Here is an 18,544-nt window from a genome sequence, read left to right on the forward strand (position 1 = left end):
ATAGCTTTACTTCAGCTATATAAAAAACTGGATTAGACCCTATTTGAGAACTTCCGGATGATTTTGATACCATGAGATTGTGTTCCACTCTGTAACTCAAAATTTAGACAGACAGTAGGTTTTAGGAATGAGTATAATTTATATCCCTAAATTGTAATCTCCGTAGAACAGGAATGGTATCACCATGTGTAATCTGTAAAACACCCTGACTATTTTGGCAGGGAAGGGAGAATTTGATGACAGATTTGTAATTACAACTGTGAAACACAGAACTAGAGCTGTGCCTGTGAGGGAGAGGTGCCCTGCGCTCCTGGAACCTCCCACTCCTGGGAGCAGCTGGACCCACTGCTGCACCCTCACCAGCCAAGAAGCTGTTCCTGCCCTGCCTTGTCCAAATTTAGCCTCATGCTGGTGACTGGCCAGCCCTGGTTTGTCCATCGCTGCTGCCAAGCAGATGGCACTGGCTGAGTTTTCCTCACCTTTGCTCAGCAAGAGCTCTAATCTGTGTGTCCTTCTGCTCCCTGGCCAAAAGTGGCCATGAAGTCTTACAGGCAAGTATTTATTCTTGAGACTTACAAAGCTCTTTTTATTCTGACTGAGGTTGACTGACAAGCTCAAAAGTTCCTGTAAGGCAATATTACAGAAAAATGAGAACAGACAGACAGACAGTAATGGCATGACCCTCATTTCCTTAGGAAACCAGGCTAGAAATGAAAATGTGACCTCAGACCCTTTGCTGAGGGCTTCCCCTTTGAAAGCCAAGATGAGAAAGATATATCCCAGATCAGAAGAGACATGTGGAGATTACTGTATCCTTGTGACTATATTAAAGGAGTCAAGAAATGAAACTAATTGTGAATAACTTTTAAGTCCTCTTAAACCACCAGTATTATTAAAATTATTAGTAACAATGTTATTGTATTTACTTTTCCAAGGAAAAAGTGGCATCATGGTACAGTTACAGCCAGAGACAGATCCCTAGGGGACAGAATGCAGAGGATTCCCCTGCCCAAGGCACAGGCTGAGGGAGGCTGCTGCTGTCCCCACACTGGGTTGGAGCCATGCAGCAGGTAAAAACAACTGAGAACACAGGCTGGAACCACTGACCCTTCACTGGGTGAGGGATGAATGCAGCAGAGAGGGGTGCCTTTTTTGAACTCAGGTAACAGATGGGGTGTGGAGTGAGCTCAGGAGAGGGAAGCTCCATGTCCTACCCAGACTCCCCTCACCTACACATTGTAGTAGCTCATGGGTAGTTTGTAACCACTTGGGTGAGTGTTCTGTATCTGCATGACTGGAGTTTAAAGCTTTATTGAAGCTCTTCAGTCAATTCACTGGTGACCTTGAGAGATCCTCTCAGATGTGCTGGCAATTGTGTAGTTGATGCATTTCCATACAAGGCACTAAACCCTTACATATTGGAAAAGTCATTCAGTCTGTTAGAACTTGCATGGAGAAATACAAATATTTCATAAGGACAAGTGGGCAGATTATTCTCAGGGTATTGATTCCACATTTTGGTCTGCTGAAAACCTGCTGCTAAATAGACCTCCCTGCTGGAGAGGCTGAGCAAGATGGCCATTTCAGGGAGAGGCTCTGGGGATTTATTGATTGCACATGGAAACACTAATCATGAAATAGCAAAGATTGAGCATGCTGTTACCGCTCCCATTTGCATAAAAAGGTAACACTTCAGTGTTGGGAAGCCAGAACATTAACATGGGAATTTCAGAACATTAACAGTAGCCATCCCTTACCACATCCAGCAGTGCAGCAAGTCCCTCAGGCTTCTCATTTTCCAGTGTCTAGGGAACTGAGACAACACACACATAATGTCTATAACAAGTAGGGTAGCAAATATATTTGCCATACTAGATAGATACTGAAAATGAAACTCCTATCTCCAGCAAACCGACAGAGTAATGTTTTCTTTCTTACTGGAAAACAGCATCAGTTTGGGAATTCGTGGCTAATTGGTTTTCTATTTGATTCTTGTCATCAAGAAGTTAATTCAATTAATTTCAATCAATTTTTGTAATCAATTTTTGTAATCAATTTTGTAATCAAATTCTTGTAAACTTTCCTTCCTGCTAGTTTTGTCAAGTGCAGTTCTCAGTTCCTCGCAGATGGGATTCAACAAGGGATCTCAGGCAGCTGTCGGTCCATGAAGTACTTTACCAAACAGGGTCCTGAAAGACATCAGACCCTTAAAAGCCAGTTTGGCCTGCTGAAAGAACAGTGAATTCACTCCACATCTGATGAGAGGATTCAAACCATCAGTTCAGTGGGAGAATCTTTCTGTTGTGGGGATGAAAGACTCAGGGGACCTCACTCATGCTCATTGGTCTTGTAATTAAATGTTACACACTTGATGAGCATTGCACTGCAAGCCTCAAGGCTAATTTACATGCTACCACCAAAATGTCTTATTTTATTTCGCTTGTAAAAATACTACACAGGCATCATTGCATGTCACTGCAAATGGTTTGTATCAATGATGCTTGGGTGACTCTTAAAATTACTAAAAGCTGTACATAATTACTGCTAAAAAGCCCTGTACAGAACCAATAATGCTTCCTCTACAATTGCTATTTTATGACTAAGATGGCTTTCCTGATGTGACTGACAATGTTAGGATAAACAAGCAGCCTGCCAGCAAATAAAGAATAGCTTTTTGAGGAAACAAAGTAGTTTGATTCAATTATAGTATTACATGTATCATTAAAGTGTGTGTCACTTTTCTGAGAGCTGCCCATAATTCAAAAGAGGAAGGCAGGGTGGGAGAAAAGAGAGAAAAATTAAAGTAAATAGGAGCTCATTGTAAGAATGGTGATAGATGTGATGTCAATATAAGGTATTTACTGGCACATTTAAATGCTTTGTGTTGTAAAAGTTGCTTTTAGTGGTTTGGGACACATGACTCTTGCCACTCTTTACTCAAAACAAGTGAAAAGAGAAGGTTCTCAGGGCTCTGGGATCCATTTAGCACATATGCCTTTATCAGTTTCATGTTCTGAGGAGGTTATTCCATAAGTAGCCTTTCAATGCAGGCATATCAGATGGACTGAAGTACCTTTTCTTCTAATTCTCTATTTCTTCAATACTCTCTAATACTGACTTCAAAGCAATGCTAGAGCACTGCAACACCATTTATTGGAATATATTAATAATAATAAATTACAGTTTCATTCACTGAATTCCAGCTCTCAGAAGAATAAACAACCTTGTGCAGATGCAGAAGAAAGGCAGAGAAATATTACATGACTTGCCCACAGTCTGCAGCAGGTGAGTCAAAGAATTAGATATAGAACCTCTGGCCTTTCTTCCAAATAATCTTTCCTGTTTGTGCCACAGTAAAATGATTTTGCATATGTCCTGTCTCAGAAATATGAAAAATATATGCAATATGCAAAGCAGCCAATTGGACTGCCTTTTGGAATATATCATAATTTATGAATGGTGCATCTTAAAACCTAAACAGATTGTGTGCAATTAATTGCAAACTGTCAAAGAGACTACAGTACTTTACTGCCAATTTGTAAATAAACCCTAGTATGCAAAAGGACTGAGGCAAGTGAGGTGAGTTTCTGTGGATAAAGAAAAGGCAATGCGCAAATGCAATGCAACACAATTTTTACACTTCAGCCTTTAAAAATTTTGCTGACCCTGGAAGAAAATGGTATGGTGCAGAGTCATTCAATGCAGCTAGGTTTCTCTGTAGGTAAATATTTTACATAACCTAAATGAAGAACTCCCAGCTTACTTGAGAGGCAAAAATAATAAAGAAGTTATCGTGTGTTAGAAGAAAAATGCGCTTTTAATTAAAATATTGGAAAACACATGCATTTTTGTATCTTAAAGATGTGCTGAACAATGGTGATGATGATGTGCAAACAAAGCAGATTGCCTCTATGTCCTGATTATGACCCTCAAATGATCTTTGTTATAAATATGCTCATGCTGGTGGCTGGCCAATACCTGACTGGATTCCTTATCCGGTGCTGTCTCGCTCCCTTTGTATCACTGCTGTTACCATCCTACCTCTCATTGTTCCCCTCATAATATTCAATAAATACAATATGCTTGGTGCCACCGCTGATCTGCTGAGCCAGTCAGTGGCCAGCCCAGTGACTCAGGCTTGGTCTCAGCTTCAAAAGAAAAATGATGATGTCTGTCTTTCTAGGTTTGAACCCCTCCGGTGAACAGCATCACAAATGTGGTACAGACCTTCAGTAATTACTGAAACAGCAGTTTGTCACAAGCTGCCTGCAGCACTGATGGACAATCTGCTGGTGGATATAGCTAGAGGAAGGAATATGTAAGGAAATATTATATTTGTGACAGACTTAACTTGGATTTTTTCTTTCAGGGGATGAAACGTTCTTGTGGAGGCAGTGCTGATGAAGAACTAGGTACCCATATTCATTACCTATTCTTTTCACTGTTGTGGTATTTAATATATATGCAAAAATTACTCCAGTGTAAATAAGTATTTGGCCCAAGTAGCAGTCACAATTATATGATGTGCAATTTGTATCTCCTCAGAAGTTCACCTATATCAGCAATTTCCAAAACAAGTAGATTTAGCCCTTGAGGAAGAGCAGATCTGCCTGTATATCCCAGTCACCCTTCCCACTGGTGCCAAGGAGGGAGTCCTTGCGATACTCAGCAAGTAATAACACCTCTTCTCCATTCCCCTGAGCTTTATATCAGGCCCAGAGCTTACTGCAACATACAGGCACTTCCCTGAGCTCTGTGTACCTGAAAAAAAAAAAAAAAGGAAATCTAAAAGTGCTCCTCATGTGAAACAATTCTCTTTGTTCTTTTTCTGCCCCAATCTTGTGGCACAATTGTTGTTCCAGAAATGACACAAAATGCTCAAGTCCATGGATGATGAGGTAAATTCAACAGGAGATGAAAGAACAAATGGACTCTGAGCCTGATGGGCTTTGGATGGAACTTTATAGGGAATCAGCACACCAAAGGATGCTGTTGTGGGGGAAACACAGGCCCAGCTAGCTGCAAAATTAGGAACTGAGAGGATAGAATTCACTGCTTGACCCCAGGCAAATTCATAGTGACTTTTAATTTCACAGCTTAATATCTGAACAATGTTGCTCCAATTAGCCACTTGAAGACATTTTGCTTTCTGTGATATATATAATTTCCTCTCCAAGTTAAGGTGGTTTGCTTCCAGGTTTTTTTTTTTTTTTAACTAGATTGCTCTTGGCTCTGGGGAGAGCAGGTTTCCTTCAGAGATCTTTGCTGAGTTTTTGGCACAAACAGCTGAGTTTATGGACCGTTCCCGCGGCCTTTATTAATTCAAACTCAAAATCTGCGTGCCGACATCCCCATGTTTGTTATTTGTTTGTTGCACTGCCGGGGAGCGCTCGCGTTCCAGCAGCAAAGGCTCTGCAGCTCTTCGGTGTCCCTGTATCCCGCAGCCGTGCCGTGCCGAGGTCGCGGCAGAGGCACAGTGTCCCGCCGGGCGCTGCCCGGAGCGCACAGGCAGCCCGGCCCGCAGCGCGGCACGGCGGGGCTCACCCGGGCTGCATCCGCAGCGCTGCCGGCAGCCTCATGCCATCGTGCCTGAGCGCGTTCGGGGGATGGACTCTCCTGCGGAGCCGCGAGCAACCCTGGAAAACACCCGGAGTGCTCAGGACACGGAAATGTGCTGTGCTACGATTTTGGCGAGCAGCAGATGAACATTGGACAGAATGACAGCCCCCCTTCCTTTCTGAACGATCCCACTGAGCATCCTGAACAATCCAGCCTCAGCCCTGACCGTGTTCATTGGAGTTATTTTGATGCACTGTGATGAATGCAGAGATCACTATCCATGAAAAGCAGGGTTCAGTAAGCAGCATGGCACAGTGTCCGTGTGCTGGCTGACACGTTTACCCCACAATTACCAGGCTAGTGGTTTTCAGAAGAAAGTCAGGAGAAATTGCTTGTTACTCAGGGTTTTGCCTTCCTTTCCCCCTATTTGCCACTGAAATAATAATTTTTAGCTGAATATTTTAAAGTTTTATCTTAATCTGTAGTTGCCATTGTCTTTAACACTTCAACGCCATTCCTCTTAGCTCTCCCCCTGCAGGTGCTCCTGGAAATTGAGGAGTCTTGCACCACCCGTGCCTATTGCCAGCAGGACTCTGCAGTGTCCCAGCTCTGATGAGGTACTGCTGTGTGATGAGGAATGCTGATGGCGTCCTGGGATACTAATGTGTATGTCATGTAGTGCTTGTATGCCACAAAGATTTTGGAGGGTAGAATAGGGAGAATCTATTATTTTCTTTAGAAACAGCTTTTCTCCTCTATCGTCCTGTGACATCTGCCCCTTACAACAGGCTTGTGGTGCAATGTGCACTTCTCTCCCCTACAAAGGCTCTGCTACTTTTAGAAAAGGCTTCCAGAAAGATACTGACAGCACTGAAATCCCATTCAATCTGCTTGATTTTTAGCAGCCCTACTTGACTGCCCTGCAAGACCAGAGAGGAAAATTTTCCGTGCTCTCTGGAATAAAGTCTTCCATTACCATGTCACGAAAGAAAACAGGCTGCTTGGTAGCTAAGAAAAACTGCTGACTTTAAACCTAAGATAAGGCTCTATCATTTACACTAATGAGCTCACTGGTGAGGACTTTGTAAAAATTTATGATAAAAAGTAGCTGTAGTCAGTATTTGATGGAATTTACTATTTTACTTCTTTCACTGAAGATAGACATAACTACTAATCATTTTTCCATTCAAACCTAAGGAGAAATAAGTGTGGGGAAAACTGTCCTGGTAGAAGTTCAAAGATGTTGTAAGTAATCCATTATTATTAATTTTTTTTTATTAACAATGGGTTTGTCTAAATCCTTCTGGGAAAGGCTATAGACATTTTTGACTGGTTGAATAACAAAGAAGTTACTCAGAAGACGCCCTGAATGAAACACTAATATTTCAGGAATTTAATTGCTTGTAATTTATGGTTACAAGTTAACCTCCTAGATCTGATAGTCCTGTCAGATTTGATTTCTGATGGAAGTGTGCCCTGGGATGTACCCTGGGGTTGTCCTGAGATAGTTTCTGAGCCAGGTAGCACATATGTCCAATACGTGCAGTGAATAAGGGGAGGTATCTAATAGCCTTTGTTATCACAGACTGTCAGAGCAGTAAATGACAAGTGTTAAGGAAATCTCCCAGCTATTGTAGGTTACAAAGACCTAAACCATTCTGTACTGAAGCAGAATAAATGGAGTCTGGCTAGAGAGAGCAATCCTGCTATAAAACTAGCAAAAATGGAAGAAAGCAAAGGGGTGAGAGTAAGCAAAGAGGAATAAAGATGTCTCCATCTAAAGGACTGGAAAACTAACTCAGGTTGGCATCCATGTGAGCTATGAATGAAATTAAAGCATGTTTTTTCTCTCTCTCTCTCCCCTTTTATTTTTTTTTTTTAATCCTCTGCCTACTTCAAATCCCCTACTTCATTTGAGGTGTTTAAAGTCCACATAATCACTGGTTCAACACTGGAAAAGGTGGCCAGAGATGCAATACAGTGCGTGGAGTCACTGGAGCAGCTGTGTTTCTACAGTGCTGGCTCAGCCACCTCATCCTCCGAACACTCTTGGATTCGTGGCTTTAACTCATCCTTTTAACAGCAATTTGGGAAGGGGTGCTGGGGTGTGTAATAGGCTCTAACACCAGAGCAGGAACAGCCAAAAGGAAACAATGAACATGAATACGTGGTTGTGGGTTTAATGCTGCCAAAAAGAAAAGGACAGACAAAAAGGAGAAGCATGGATCAGACAGGAGAAAAGTGAATGGAATGGACACATGAGGGACAGCTGGTTTATGGGCTGTCAGTGAGGTATTTTCCAACTCCATGAGTCCTGCAGGCACTGGGAATATAACAGACCAACAAAAAGGATCAGTGTGAGAGACCATGAAGTGGCTGAGAAGTTCATCTTGCATGCAACTGATCAAAATTATTATAACATTTCAAGAATGCATTGCATTTTCCATGAAAACATAGTCAAATCCATGGCTATTGTATCTTTGTCTTCATGCAACACAAAATTTTCATTTTCTGGTACCTAAAATTTTGTCTACATATCTCCTTCCCTCCATCCTGCCCATCCCTTTGTACTGAATACAGAAGTGCAGAAGTGTTGCTCTTGCTGATTTTCCCCAAGAAGAACAGCCACTAGAGGGAAAGATGTACACAGAAAATTCTCCTCAGCACCTCTGGGACTTCCTTCGTAAGAAAAAAAAAAAAAAAATCAGAATTTTACCCCACATTTGTATGGTGGTCTGATTTATCCTTTCAGATAAAGGATATTGAATGAGATTATTTTTAGTATTGCAGTTGCACTGTACATCATGAAACACAGCCAAAATTAAGGGCCAGGAAAAAAAACCCAACCATTGGCTAAATTACACAGAGGAGATTGGATTACCTGTTCAAGCAGAGCTCTTAATTCTGTGTATAAACAGAATCCACAAATACAAGTGCACTGCAGTAGAAAATAAAGCCAGCCAACAGCCCTTAATAACCCTTAATTATTAGGAGTTTCAGTTAACATTTGGACAGCTTTGGTCTTAATTCTTTTAAGTTTGAAGAGGCAGCATGACCGAGGTGGCCCCATTTACAATTACAGTGAGCACACACGCTGTTCCAGCCCGTGCTGGCTTCAGCTGAGAGTTCTTTGGCAGCTTGGGCTGGGATTTTGCCCTGTTAAAATATAATTACCCATCTGAATGGCAACTAATTTCCAGTTTGAGTTATTCATTTGTAACAATGAACTTGTTTTGACAGAAGTCTACGACAAGAAAAACAAATTGAGCTCCTGACTTTGGCATCATTGCTCACTTAGGAATTTTTTTGTACCTGAAAGGAAATCTGCTGATATCCCATGCAAGTAATAACTTATCTCACATCTTCAGTCAATACAGCAACAGATCTGTTGCTGTGCATGTCATCAGTAAATGCAGCTATAAAACAGACATCTCAAGGTAAGACTGAAATCCAGTGTTAAAGAAAAAAAAAAAGCAGCTTGATAGTGCTATACTACACATAGATAATTACGGTTGTTTAAACCAGAATGTTTAATAGTTGTCTCAGGGATGGTGTTTTCAAATGCCCTTAGCAATGAGCTAATATTCTTTCCTACTTTTAAAGCTGCCCTATGTAATATATATGGGAGATCAGAAGTCAAAGACTGTATTGCAGGCAGGCAGTAAAATGCAGCAGATGAAATTTATCCATGTTATCTTAATAAGCTGTGTTCTTCAAAATATACAAACCCTTCTACCTGTGTAGCCCAAGGATCCTTCAAGGTAGATAATTTGACATGAATTTACTGCTGCAATCCCCACTTTGGTTAAGACTGTGTAACTCTTTCCCCTTTGACCTTCTGTTTCCAACTACCTGTATCCCCCAAAAATTCCCACTCCTGCGACTTTTTTGTGGGTTTGCCACAAATGTGAACTGCAGAAGTTGAATTTTTATTTCAACATTTTATCACAATTTTTTTAACGTTACAAAACACTTGAAGGCACAGGGAAAACACTAAGCTTATTTTGTTTCATATTCTCTAGCCAGAACCAAGATCTGAAAGTAAAAATCAGAACTGTTTTCCTGTAGTAAGGTGTGGATGATGAATGTTGGGAAGCAACCTGGTTTCATTTGATCAAATAAAATTACAGAACACTGAGACAGGAATATACACAAACGATCACCTGGCAGCTGTTGTCAGGCACACACCTTGGAAAGCACAGGCCCTCTCTGGGTGACCACACTACTGATGAGTTTTACACTCAGGGATGTCCTCTTTCTCCTGCAAGCACAAGTGAGAATGAGAGAATTCCCTTGGCCTTGTGGGGTTCTCCCCTGGCCCCCAGACCAGCCCCTGTGCAGTTTTCTGTCTTTTCTCTGCTGAGCACGACCTGCACTGGCAGGCAAGTGGCACAGCAGGTCCCAGGTCTTTTTTATTCTACAGTGTGGAATGTTAAGATAATTTCTGCTGGTTGGCACCCTAGCAGTTCATCTGCTCCTACTGTGCTCTCTCTCAGTGAACTCAGTCTGCTCTTTGAGATACTTTAATTGCTTGCTGTGGAAGCTGAAGGTGACACCATAAGCAAATCACCATAAATTCATGCAAACCTCTCTCACAACAGCAAATCAGATGGTTCTAGATAGGGCACACCACGGACCAGCAAGAGCTGTTTTGCTCTAAATCTCATTTTCACACATCTTCAGACTTTGTACAGAGTCGCAGCAGATGCTTGGGAAGACAAGTAACTTCAGTTTATATGGGCATATATAAATCCCTGAACTGCTTTTTGCTGCTTATACTTCATAAACTAATACAGCAGTGAACAAACTGCATTTTCAGAACTGTAAACAAACTGCATTTCATATAAGTTATCCAGTTATGGGCCAGACCTTGCATTTCTTACTCAAGAAGGATTAAATCAAAAGGCAAGTAGTCTGTGAAAAGGTGATTTTATACACAATGAGCTAACTGCTTACTAAATTATTCTCTCAAAGGAAAAATAAAGGTTTCCAGTAGGTTTCTCTGTACCTTCTTCTGTTTTCAGAGAAGCTTATGCTTGTCCCCCTCAGAGGCTTTCTTCATGAGTGAAGCTAAAGTTAAATATGTATTGAAATTAAGTTTTAAGGATGATTTTCCTAAAACAGGATTAAGGCTCACTGACAGTATAATGGAGAGCAGATAATGCTGCTGCTGCCATAAACTATAAACTATATTTTGGTTTCTACAGAGAAAAGTTCAGTACCTGTGAGCTTTAAGTTTGCCTCTGTAAGAGGTAAAATAACAGATTATTTTGGTCTCTCCATAGGTTTGTTTTTTTTTTCTGGAACAAGATAAGCAACCCTCTTGCGATCTGAGCAGGATAATAACCAATCCTGAAGCAGTGCTTCAGGGACTTCAAGGATCATTCCATTATTTTTTCCTCTCCAGATTATTTCCAAGTTGTTTGTTTGTTTGTTTTTTTTCCTTTATCCTTGGGTGACACATTAGGGGAGTTCTAAAAACTAATAGTCTGTGGTCAATCTGTCAATATTGAGGTCAGGGCTAGTTACCACACAGTGGACAGTTCACGTATTTTCTCCATAGCCGCAATGGTTTTTTCTTAAAAGCAAACACCAAAGAGCCCTGTTTGACATATATGTCCATTTCAGACTAACACCTACAACATTTATTGCAGTTTGCTAATACCTTGACACTATTTCCATTGTATCTCAATGACGATTGCCTTCTTGTCTTGTTAGTCAATGACATTGACTAACAATGCAGTTTGTAGTTAGATTGAGTAATTTCATTCCTGGCACTCTGTAAACATCTGGATTTACAAATCTCCAATCCTAGAAGGGGAGCTCCTTGCCACACATCACTAATTATGCCATGTGCTCATATATCAGTCACTACATCCTCCTGCTGAGCATCTCTTCTTTGTTCCCGGTACGAGTCAGAGACTGTTGTCAATACAGACAGAATCTACGCTACTGCCTAGCACCGCATGTGACATTTAACGAAAATGAAGTCAGGTCTAATTGGCATGGCAGGTGTTACTTCATTACAGCCAGAGCTGCAGAAGCTGGATGCTGCAGTGCCAGGCAAGTGTGCAAGGCTGAGAGTCAGGGACAACCAGGGTGTCTGGCACAGGAATCTTGGCACCCCCCCTTGCCTGCCTGCCACCTCCTGTGTGAGGTAAAGTGACAAATTCGTTCATTTTTCCAAGTCCCCCTGCTCTTGTTCTTTCTGGTAACTCCATCCACCAAAGCCCTCGGAGTGGTCAAGGAGGTTGGGCTAGAAGGCCCACCCAGCCTCCTGCCAAGGGCTCACCACACTAAGCAACTTCCAGCTCTGGCAGACCCTCCTGGATGCAAACCCACAAGCTACATCTAAAGAGCTCTATAGCACAAGAGAATTGACTTCAGTCATGCACAAGAAGTGTCTTACAAGAGAAATACATGAATATTTTTTACAAGCCACGTGTGCTGAAAGAACATCTATGTTTTTTTGAGTCAAGCACTCAAAAAAATGAAAAGGGCAGAGTCGTGCTCCTTCAGCTTCCATTTCCTCAAGTCATTTCACCAAAGCTGACAAGAATGCAAAATGCTCATTTTCACTGATTTTTATTTGGGTTAGCCTTATTAGTACTCCTTAGAAATATTAATTTTATTTTAAAGTTTCTAATTCTGATTTCCAACTCTGTTAAGACCATCAGCAGTAAAAATACATTGTAGATTTTAAGCTCAAGTCTTGAAGTAAAACATAACACACCTTCTAAGAGGCTGTAGCTCCACCCACTCACTTTCTGCTCCTCAGAAGAGGGTTTTTTTTCTATTTTATTATCTTCCCAAGTCCGTTCTGACCACTGTCCCACCCCTATAATAATTTTGCCACTACCCTGGTTTCCAGACTGCTTCACTGCTGAACATCTAAAGTCAGCGCGGAGTATTTGACCCTCCCTGCGGAGGCTCCTGATGCCATTGGCTACCGCTACATCCCGTCCCTCAGAGCCAGCCAGTACCAACCCACGGGCACACTGATACTTCACAGGCTGTCTGAACAACTTTACAGACACGCGTTTAACTTAGCAGGGCAGTTTTATGAATAAAGTTTTATTTATCGCAGTTTTCAAAGAGAGAGAGATCACTTTCCCAGATAACAAACTTATGAATCACACAATCGGAACAGCACGATAAAATAACGTAAAAGCCTTTACCAAAATTCATAATGATTTGCACTGGAGCCCAGTTTTGGATGAAATTCTGTTTCCCAGAGAAGATGCTACAAACTCCATAAAAGTTTTTATCAGTGAAGTTTAACTTTGTAAACAGATCTGCCAGTTAGAAAGTTACTCTGTTCCAGTCGTTTGTTTCTAATGGTTCATCAGTAAATCTCTTCATTTACAATCCCGGGTGATGATTTTTTGACAGCACATCCAGAACGAACACTGGTCAGACATCCACCGAGACAAAGCAATCTTTGCACTTTAGGAAACAACCAGAGCCCTAAACCTGCGCTCCGGGCTGGAGCCATCGCGGGGCAGGGCACGGAGTCCCGGCCCGGCAGGGAACTTTCCCTATCAGCGAGGTGCTCTGCCAGCCAGGAAAGGCTCTAGACGCTGTCGGAGTTTCTTGCTCGGGAGCCTTGCGGATTGTTCCTGCCCGGGATGCGAACGAGGTGGCTGAAGAAGACAGCGGAGCCTGGACACTTCTGAAATGCGGACCCGTGGCATCCCATCCCTCGGTGCGATCTCCGGCGGGACGGGCGCGGGGTCACAGCCGGGGATGTTCAGGTTGCTCGGAGGCGGCGGCAGGCCTTTGCCCTTCCAGCCTGCCTGGCTCAGCTGCACCGCGGAAAGCCGCGGCCCCGCTCCGCCCCGCGGGCCCTTAGCCCGGCTTTGCCCGACGACCCGGTCCGCGCTGCTCCGCGGGAGTTCTCCGGCCCCCGCCCCGCCTCAGCCCCGCGCGGTGCCGCCGCGCCCCGGCGCTCCTACCTACGCGGTGCGGTGCGGTGCTGCGCGGTGCGGTGCGGGCGGCTGCCGGGCACTTGCTCCGCGCCCGCGCCCGCGCCGCCCCACAAAAGCGGCGGCGGCGGGCGGCGGCAGGCGGACTGCGCGGCCATTGGCGGCGGCGGCGCGCGGCGGGCGCCGGTTGGGCCGGCGCGGCGGAGGCGGGCGCGGGGCGCTGACGCCAGCGCGGGGCCGGTGGGGAGGCGGGGCCGCGTCCCGCGCCGTCTTTGTGCTCGCCGGCAGCCCCGGCAGCGCCGCCGCCTCCCGCCGCCTCCCTCAGCCCCGCTCGGCGCGGCGGGCGGCTCCGCTGCGTTCCGAACAGCTCGGCCCCGCTCCGCACCGCAGCGCTCCGCGCCGCGCTATGTGTGCCGGCGCTCCCGTGCCTCCTCGCGGCCGCTTCCCACCCGGCGGGGCGCGCTCGGCCCCGCTCTGAGCGCGGCGGGGCAGGGGAGCGAGCGGAGCGGAGCCCGGACGGTGCCGCCCGGCGCGGAGCGGCGCGGAGGCGAAGGGAGCGCGGCGCCATGCGGGGCCCGGGGCTGGGGCTGGGGCTGGGGCTGCTGCTGGGCGCGGCGTGGGTAGCGTGCGGGCAGAACGAGACGGAACCCATCGTGCTGGAGGGCAAGTGCCTCGTGGTGTGCGACTCCAACCCCACCTCCGACCCCACCGGCACTGCGCTCGGCATCTCCGTGCGCTCCGGCAGCGCCAAGGTCGCCTTCTCCGCCATCCGTAGCACCAACCACGAGCCCTCCGAGATGAGCAACCGCACCATGATCATCTACTTTGACCAGGTGGGGCGGGCGCGGCGGGGCTCGGGCGCTTCGGGACGGCGGGGCTCGGGGCGCGCCGCTGCGGGAGAAGTTGCCCGGGCCGGTGGCGGGGCCGGGCCGGGGACGCGCCGCCCCGCGGGGCCCTGCCCGCGGGAGTGGGGAGCGCTGGGGGCCGGGGGCGGCCGCGGGGCAGCGGGGCTGGGCGGCAGTGGCCCCGCGTCGGTGCTGACAGTGCCCTTCCCTTCCAGGTACTAGTGAATATCGGCAGCAACTTCGACTCGGAGCGGAGCACTTTCATCGCGCCCAGGAAAGGGATTTACAGTTTCAATTTTCACGTGGTGAAAGTGTACAACCGGCAAACCATCCAGGTCAGCCCCGAGCGCCGTCGCCTGGCTCCGCGGGCACCGCGGGAGGGAGCGGACGGGGATGGGGCCGTGCGGGCGGCGCAGACCTGTGGCGCTTCTCCGCCCGCGGCGACGGTGCCCAAGGGGCCGTGGAGTCCCACCAGGCCTCCGCTCGGCCCCTGTCCGCATGAGCTGTCCCGGGACGGGAGGTGATCGGCCGCCTGCTTGTCCCCTCCCAGTTTGTCCGAGCCCTCCGACTGCCCAGTGCCGCGGAGCGCTGGCGGAAACATCCCTGCACAGAGCCCGTAGGAACCGCGGCCCCTGGCGGGCTTCTCACCCACTCTCCTGTGGCAGGAGGTTTCACGGGGATTTGGAGTTCAGGGAGGTGCCTGTGGCATGGAACGGATAGTGAATCTGTGCATGGCTATGCAGCTATGTGTCTATGAACTCTATACATACGTCCTTATTTTATGGGGCTCAATACATAGGCTCCTCTTGGTAGGGTTAATAAATTACCGGCCTGAAGCCAGGTAGCATAACCAGGACAGGAAATCTGACTGTATAACAATGCACACTGCAAAGGTGAATGGACAGCTACATAGCACCGATCTGGTATAAGTGGCTTAACACCTTTAGATTGGGCAGGTAGTGTATTATTAATGTGGGGTATGCAGTCCCGAGATCATTAACACGAGCTTAGCAGAGCTTATTGACTGTGTTGTGGCATATTGTCTTTGCTGCCTAACAAAGGAAAACTACCCCTTGAATACACTTCAAAGGCCCTGACTCCGGCGGCTGTGGCTCTGCTCCTCGCTCTCTCTGAGGTTTCGCATAAAGCCATCTTTCAATAAGTACAAGCAGACCTCTTTTCATAGCCTGGAAACACAGGCACCCTATTGAAATTCTCCAAAATAGGATCAATGTCCTGCTTTATATGCACCGGGTGTTTTGATGTGGTTGTCAGTCTAAAACAGTGGTGAAAGACATCTTCCTTTGGAGTACATACCTTAGCTGGGTTTAGGTTGGTATTTCTATTTTATGGGGCTGGAGTTTCAGCTGTCAAAAGAGGCCTTTTCTTAACTGAGCATTTTGCCTGCTAGGCGAGCCCCAGCGGTGCCATTGTCTGACTTTAATTGACAGAGGGCTTTGTTTTATCTTGCTCTTTAGGTGAGTTTGATGCTAAATGGGTGGCCAGTGATTTCTGCCTTTGCAGGGGACCAAGATGTGACCCGAGAAGCTGCTAGCAATGGAGTCCTGATTCAGATGGAGAAAGGAGACAGAGCTTATCTAAAACTGGAGAGAGGAAACTTGATGGGAGGCTGGAAGTATTCAACATTCTCTGGATTTCTAGTGTTCCCGCTTTAAATCACTTCTCATCCAAGAAAAGGGAGAGATCTCTTACAAATTCCCAAGTCAGAGCTGGGTTTGAAGAGTAATGGACAGCAGACTTTTTACATTCAAATATTAAAGAAGCTTAATCCTGCTTAGGTTTGTGTACATCTGCTTTGAAAAATTACTACTTATTTTTGTTGTGTTGCAGCCAACAGGCGGGAGACACTATAATTGATCAAACCCCCATTTATATTCTTCTCTCTCCTCCCACAAAATTAGTTCCCATCTCTATGTCATTGGTGTAATCTGCCATTGTTCCTCCATGGCTTCTGCCTCACACAAGTAGACTTTAGATATTTTCATTGTCCTTTACAGCATATTTTGTAGTTTTGTTTTTAAAACATGTTAATCTTGACTCTTTCTCTGAGTTTAACTTTTAAAAAAAGAAAAAAAGCAAAGTATTTTTTGAATACATGGATGCCATGATGGAAGGGAAAATGCAATTCTTGCTATGTACTGGCTGGCAAAAGGAAAAAATTTCTACATGAAGAACTATCCACAGCCAAGGCTGACTAGGGTATTTCAATATTTCTATGTAATTCTGAGTGATTGTGAAATTTAAGGCTGCTAAATGTTTTGATGCTTGTTTTGCTCTTGTACAACGTGGCCCAACTAAACGCCAGGAAGTATATTGAACTTTTACTATTACTCTGTAATATATGTGTGAATATCGAAAACTAATTTTTGCTTTAATTCAATAAAGTTTAAATGGGACTTTTATTTTTCTTAACCAGAAATTAGGTTTCTCAATGCAGGTAGGCGGGGGAGGAGGCTCGGCGGGGTCCCGGGGCTGCTGCAGGGGGACAGGCTGGGGGGTGCAGCCCCCTGGCTCCCGGCAGCGCCAGAGCGGACCCGCCAAAGGAGGAAGTTTCACACCGACTCTGATAGCCACTTATATATAGCATTTATCTGTATTATATTCTATAAACCAGATCTCATTTTATACGGCCGCCTAAAAACACCTGACCATGTGCACTCGATGCTGGTACTATTGATTCGCTGGTATTAATTGTTTACCGTCTTTTGAAGATATAAATGCTATAATTTTGCAGTATTCAGAGAGACTACTACTTTTATTAAAAGGTGCGTACCGAGGATTTCGATTGTATCTAAACTTTAATGTGAAATAAATCGGTGAAACGACCCCCGGGCTGTGTGCGTGGCGCGGCGGCGGCCGGCGCGGGGCTGCCCCGGCTGCGGCACCAGCGGAGCCGCAGGAATCCCCGGCTCCCGGGAAGGAATTTAATTAGCTCCAAGAAGGGGGGGGGATTAATACGAGCACAATAAGCAACGCTTCTCGCTTTATTCACAGGTTCTGCCCTGGAAACAGACCGGCGGGGCGGGCGGGGATGAGCTCCGCGGAGGGGCGGCGGCGGGGAGCGGGGTCGGCCGGAGCCGGGGATGGCCGCGGCCCTTATGGACTCCAAGTGGAATACACCAGCCTGCTGTCAGCTCCCACTCCTCTGGCACCCTTGGGCGCGGGGGCCAAAACGCCTGCTGGCCCCGCGGATGCCGCCTGGCCCAGGTGGTGGTTTGCGCCCCGCAGGAGCAGAGAAGGCGCAGGCCGGCCCTCCTCGAGCCCCGCCAGCAGCTCGCCGGGAGCCTCGGCACCTGCGGCCGGGAGCCGTGCGAGGAAACAGCAGATTTATGAAGAAGGCATAATGACGGAAGGCAGCCGGGCTGTGTTCACCTGGAGTGGCATACTGCTCGACACAACCAACACGTCACATTCTCCGGCCGCATGTTCCCCTCTCAATGTGACTCTTCACTGCTCTCCCCTGAAGCCTCTCACGCCGCGCCGCCTCCGTCCCGCCGGGCTGCCAGCCCCGCTCGCCCTTCGCGCTCTCCCGCACCCCAGGGGTATGGTCAGGGCGAGCGGAGACGCCCTTGCCTGCCGCGACCGCGGGGAGTGGGCAGTGGGGGGAAAAATGGGGTGGGGGGAACAAGAATTACTGGGTTGCAAGAGAAAGGACAGCGGCCCTGTGCCCTCCCCGCCTCATCGCGCCGGAGCCAGGCAGCAGCTCCCGGCTGGGCCCGCCGCGGGGGATCCCGGCGATCGCCGCAGGTGCGGGGGCTGATGATGCTGATGCTTGTCTTTTGTCTTTTTTTTTTTTTTTTTTCTTTTTCCCTCCTCTCCCTGAACGCGAAACAAATAAACCCGCCACCTTCCGCTGAAAGTTTTCCCCTGGTTCTGAGCGTCTCATTAATATTGTGCAGCTGGAAATTACATTACTCCGATCGCAGCAAATCGCTGCTTTGCGGCTGTTACAAAACGCCGCCGTGGCTGCTTGAAACAGCCTCGTGTGCTGCACGCCCGCGCAGCGAGCCCCCCGTCCCGCTCAGCGCTGCTCCCCCCAGCGAGCCCCACACCTCGGGGGTAGGGCGGGAGTTGCGGCGTCCGGGCTGAGGAGGTAAAGCCGCCGCCGCACCGAAGCCCCCGTAGCTCTCGGCCGCCTCGCCGGGCCGGGGAGCCCTTGCCGGTGTCCTAGGCGGGGGACCTGGCCCGGGACCT

At 46.9% G+C, this 18,544-nt stretch overlaps 1 protein-coding gene and 1 long non-coding RNA gene across 2 annotated transcripts; both read left to right on the forward strand.

Annotated features, from left to right (window-relative positions):
• The first annotated feature begins 3,193 nt into the window (after positions 1-3,193).
• On the forward strand, positions 3,194-13,519 carry LOC146432326 (uncharacterized). The gene is made up of 5 exons (XR_014854554.1): positions 3,194-3,285; positions 4,370-4,412; positions 6,098-8,242; positions 8,800-8,996; positions 12,952-13,519. It is a non-coding gene; the product is annotated as an uncharacterized LOC146432326 (long non-coding RNA).
• A 225-nt stretch (positions 13,520-13,744) lies between these two features.
• CBLN1 (cerebellin 1 precursor) lies at positions 13,745-16,752 on the forward strand. The gene is made up of 3 exons (XM_085071902.1): positions 13,745-14,317; positions 14,545-14,664; positions 15,808-16,752. Exons 1-3 carry the CDS (start codon positions 14,051-14,053, stop codon positions 16,003-16,005), a joined length of 585 nt encoding a protein of 194 aa, XP_084928028.1. The 5' UTR covers positions 13,745-14,050; the 3' UTR covers positions 16,006-16,752.
• The last annotated feature ends 1,792 nt before the right edge of the window (positions 16,753-18,544 follow it).

The sequence above is a fragment of the Lichenostomus cassidix genome, chromosome 11 (assembly GCF_008360975.1).
Source record: "Lichenostomus cassidix isolate B80296 chromosome 11, HeHo_3.0, whole genome shotgun sequence".
Taxonomy (NCBI): Eukaryota; Metazoa; Chordata; class Aves; order Passeriformes; family Meliphagidae; genus Lichenostomus; species Lichenostomus cassidix.

Excerpts from the sequence above, each read along its gene's own strand:
- CBLN1 (XM_085071902.1), top strand. The coding sequence starts at position 14,051 with ATGCGGGGCCCGGGGCTGGGGCTGGGGCTGGGGCTGCTGCTGGGCGCG. Across the intron at positions 14,318-14,544 it reads TGATCATCTACTTTGACCAG|GTACTAGTGAATATCGGCAG; the intron begins GTGGGGCGGGCG and ends CTTCCCTTCCAG. Across the intron at positions 14,665-15,807 it reads ACAACCGGCAAACCATCCAG|GTGAGTTTGATGCTAAATGG; the intron begins GTCAGCCCCGAG and ends CTTGCTCTTTAG.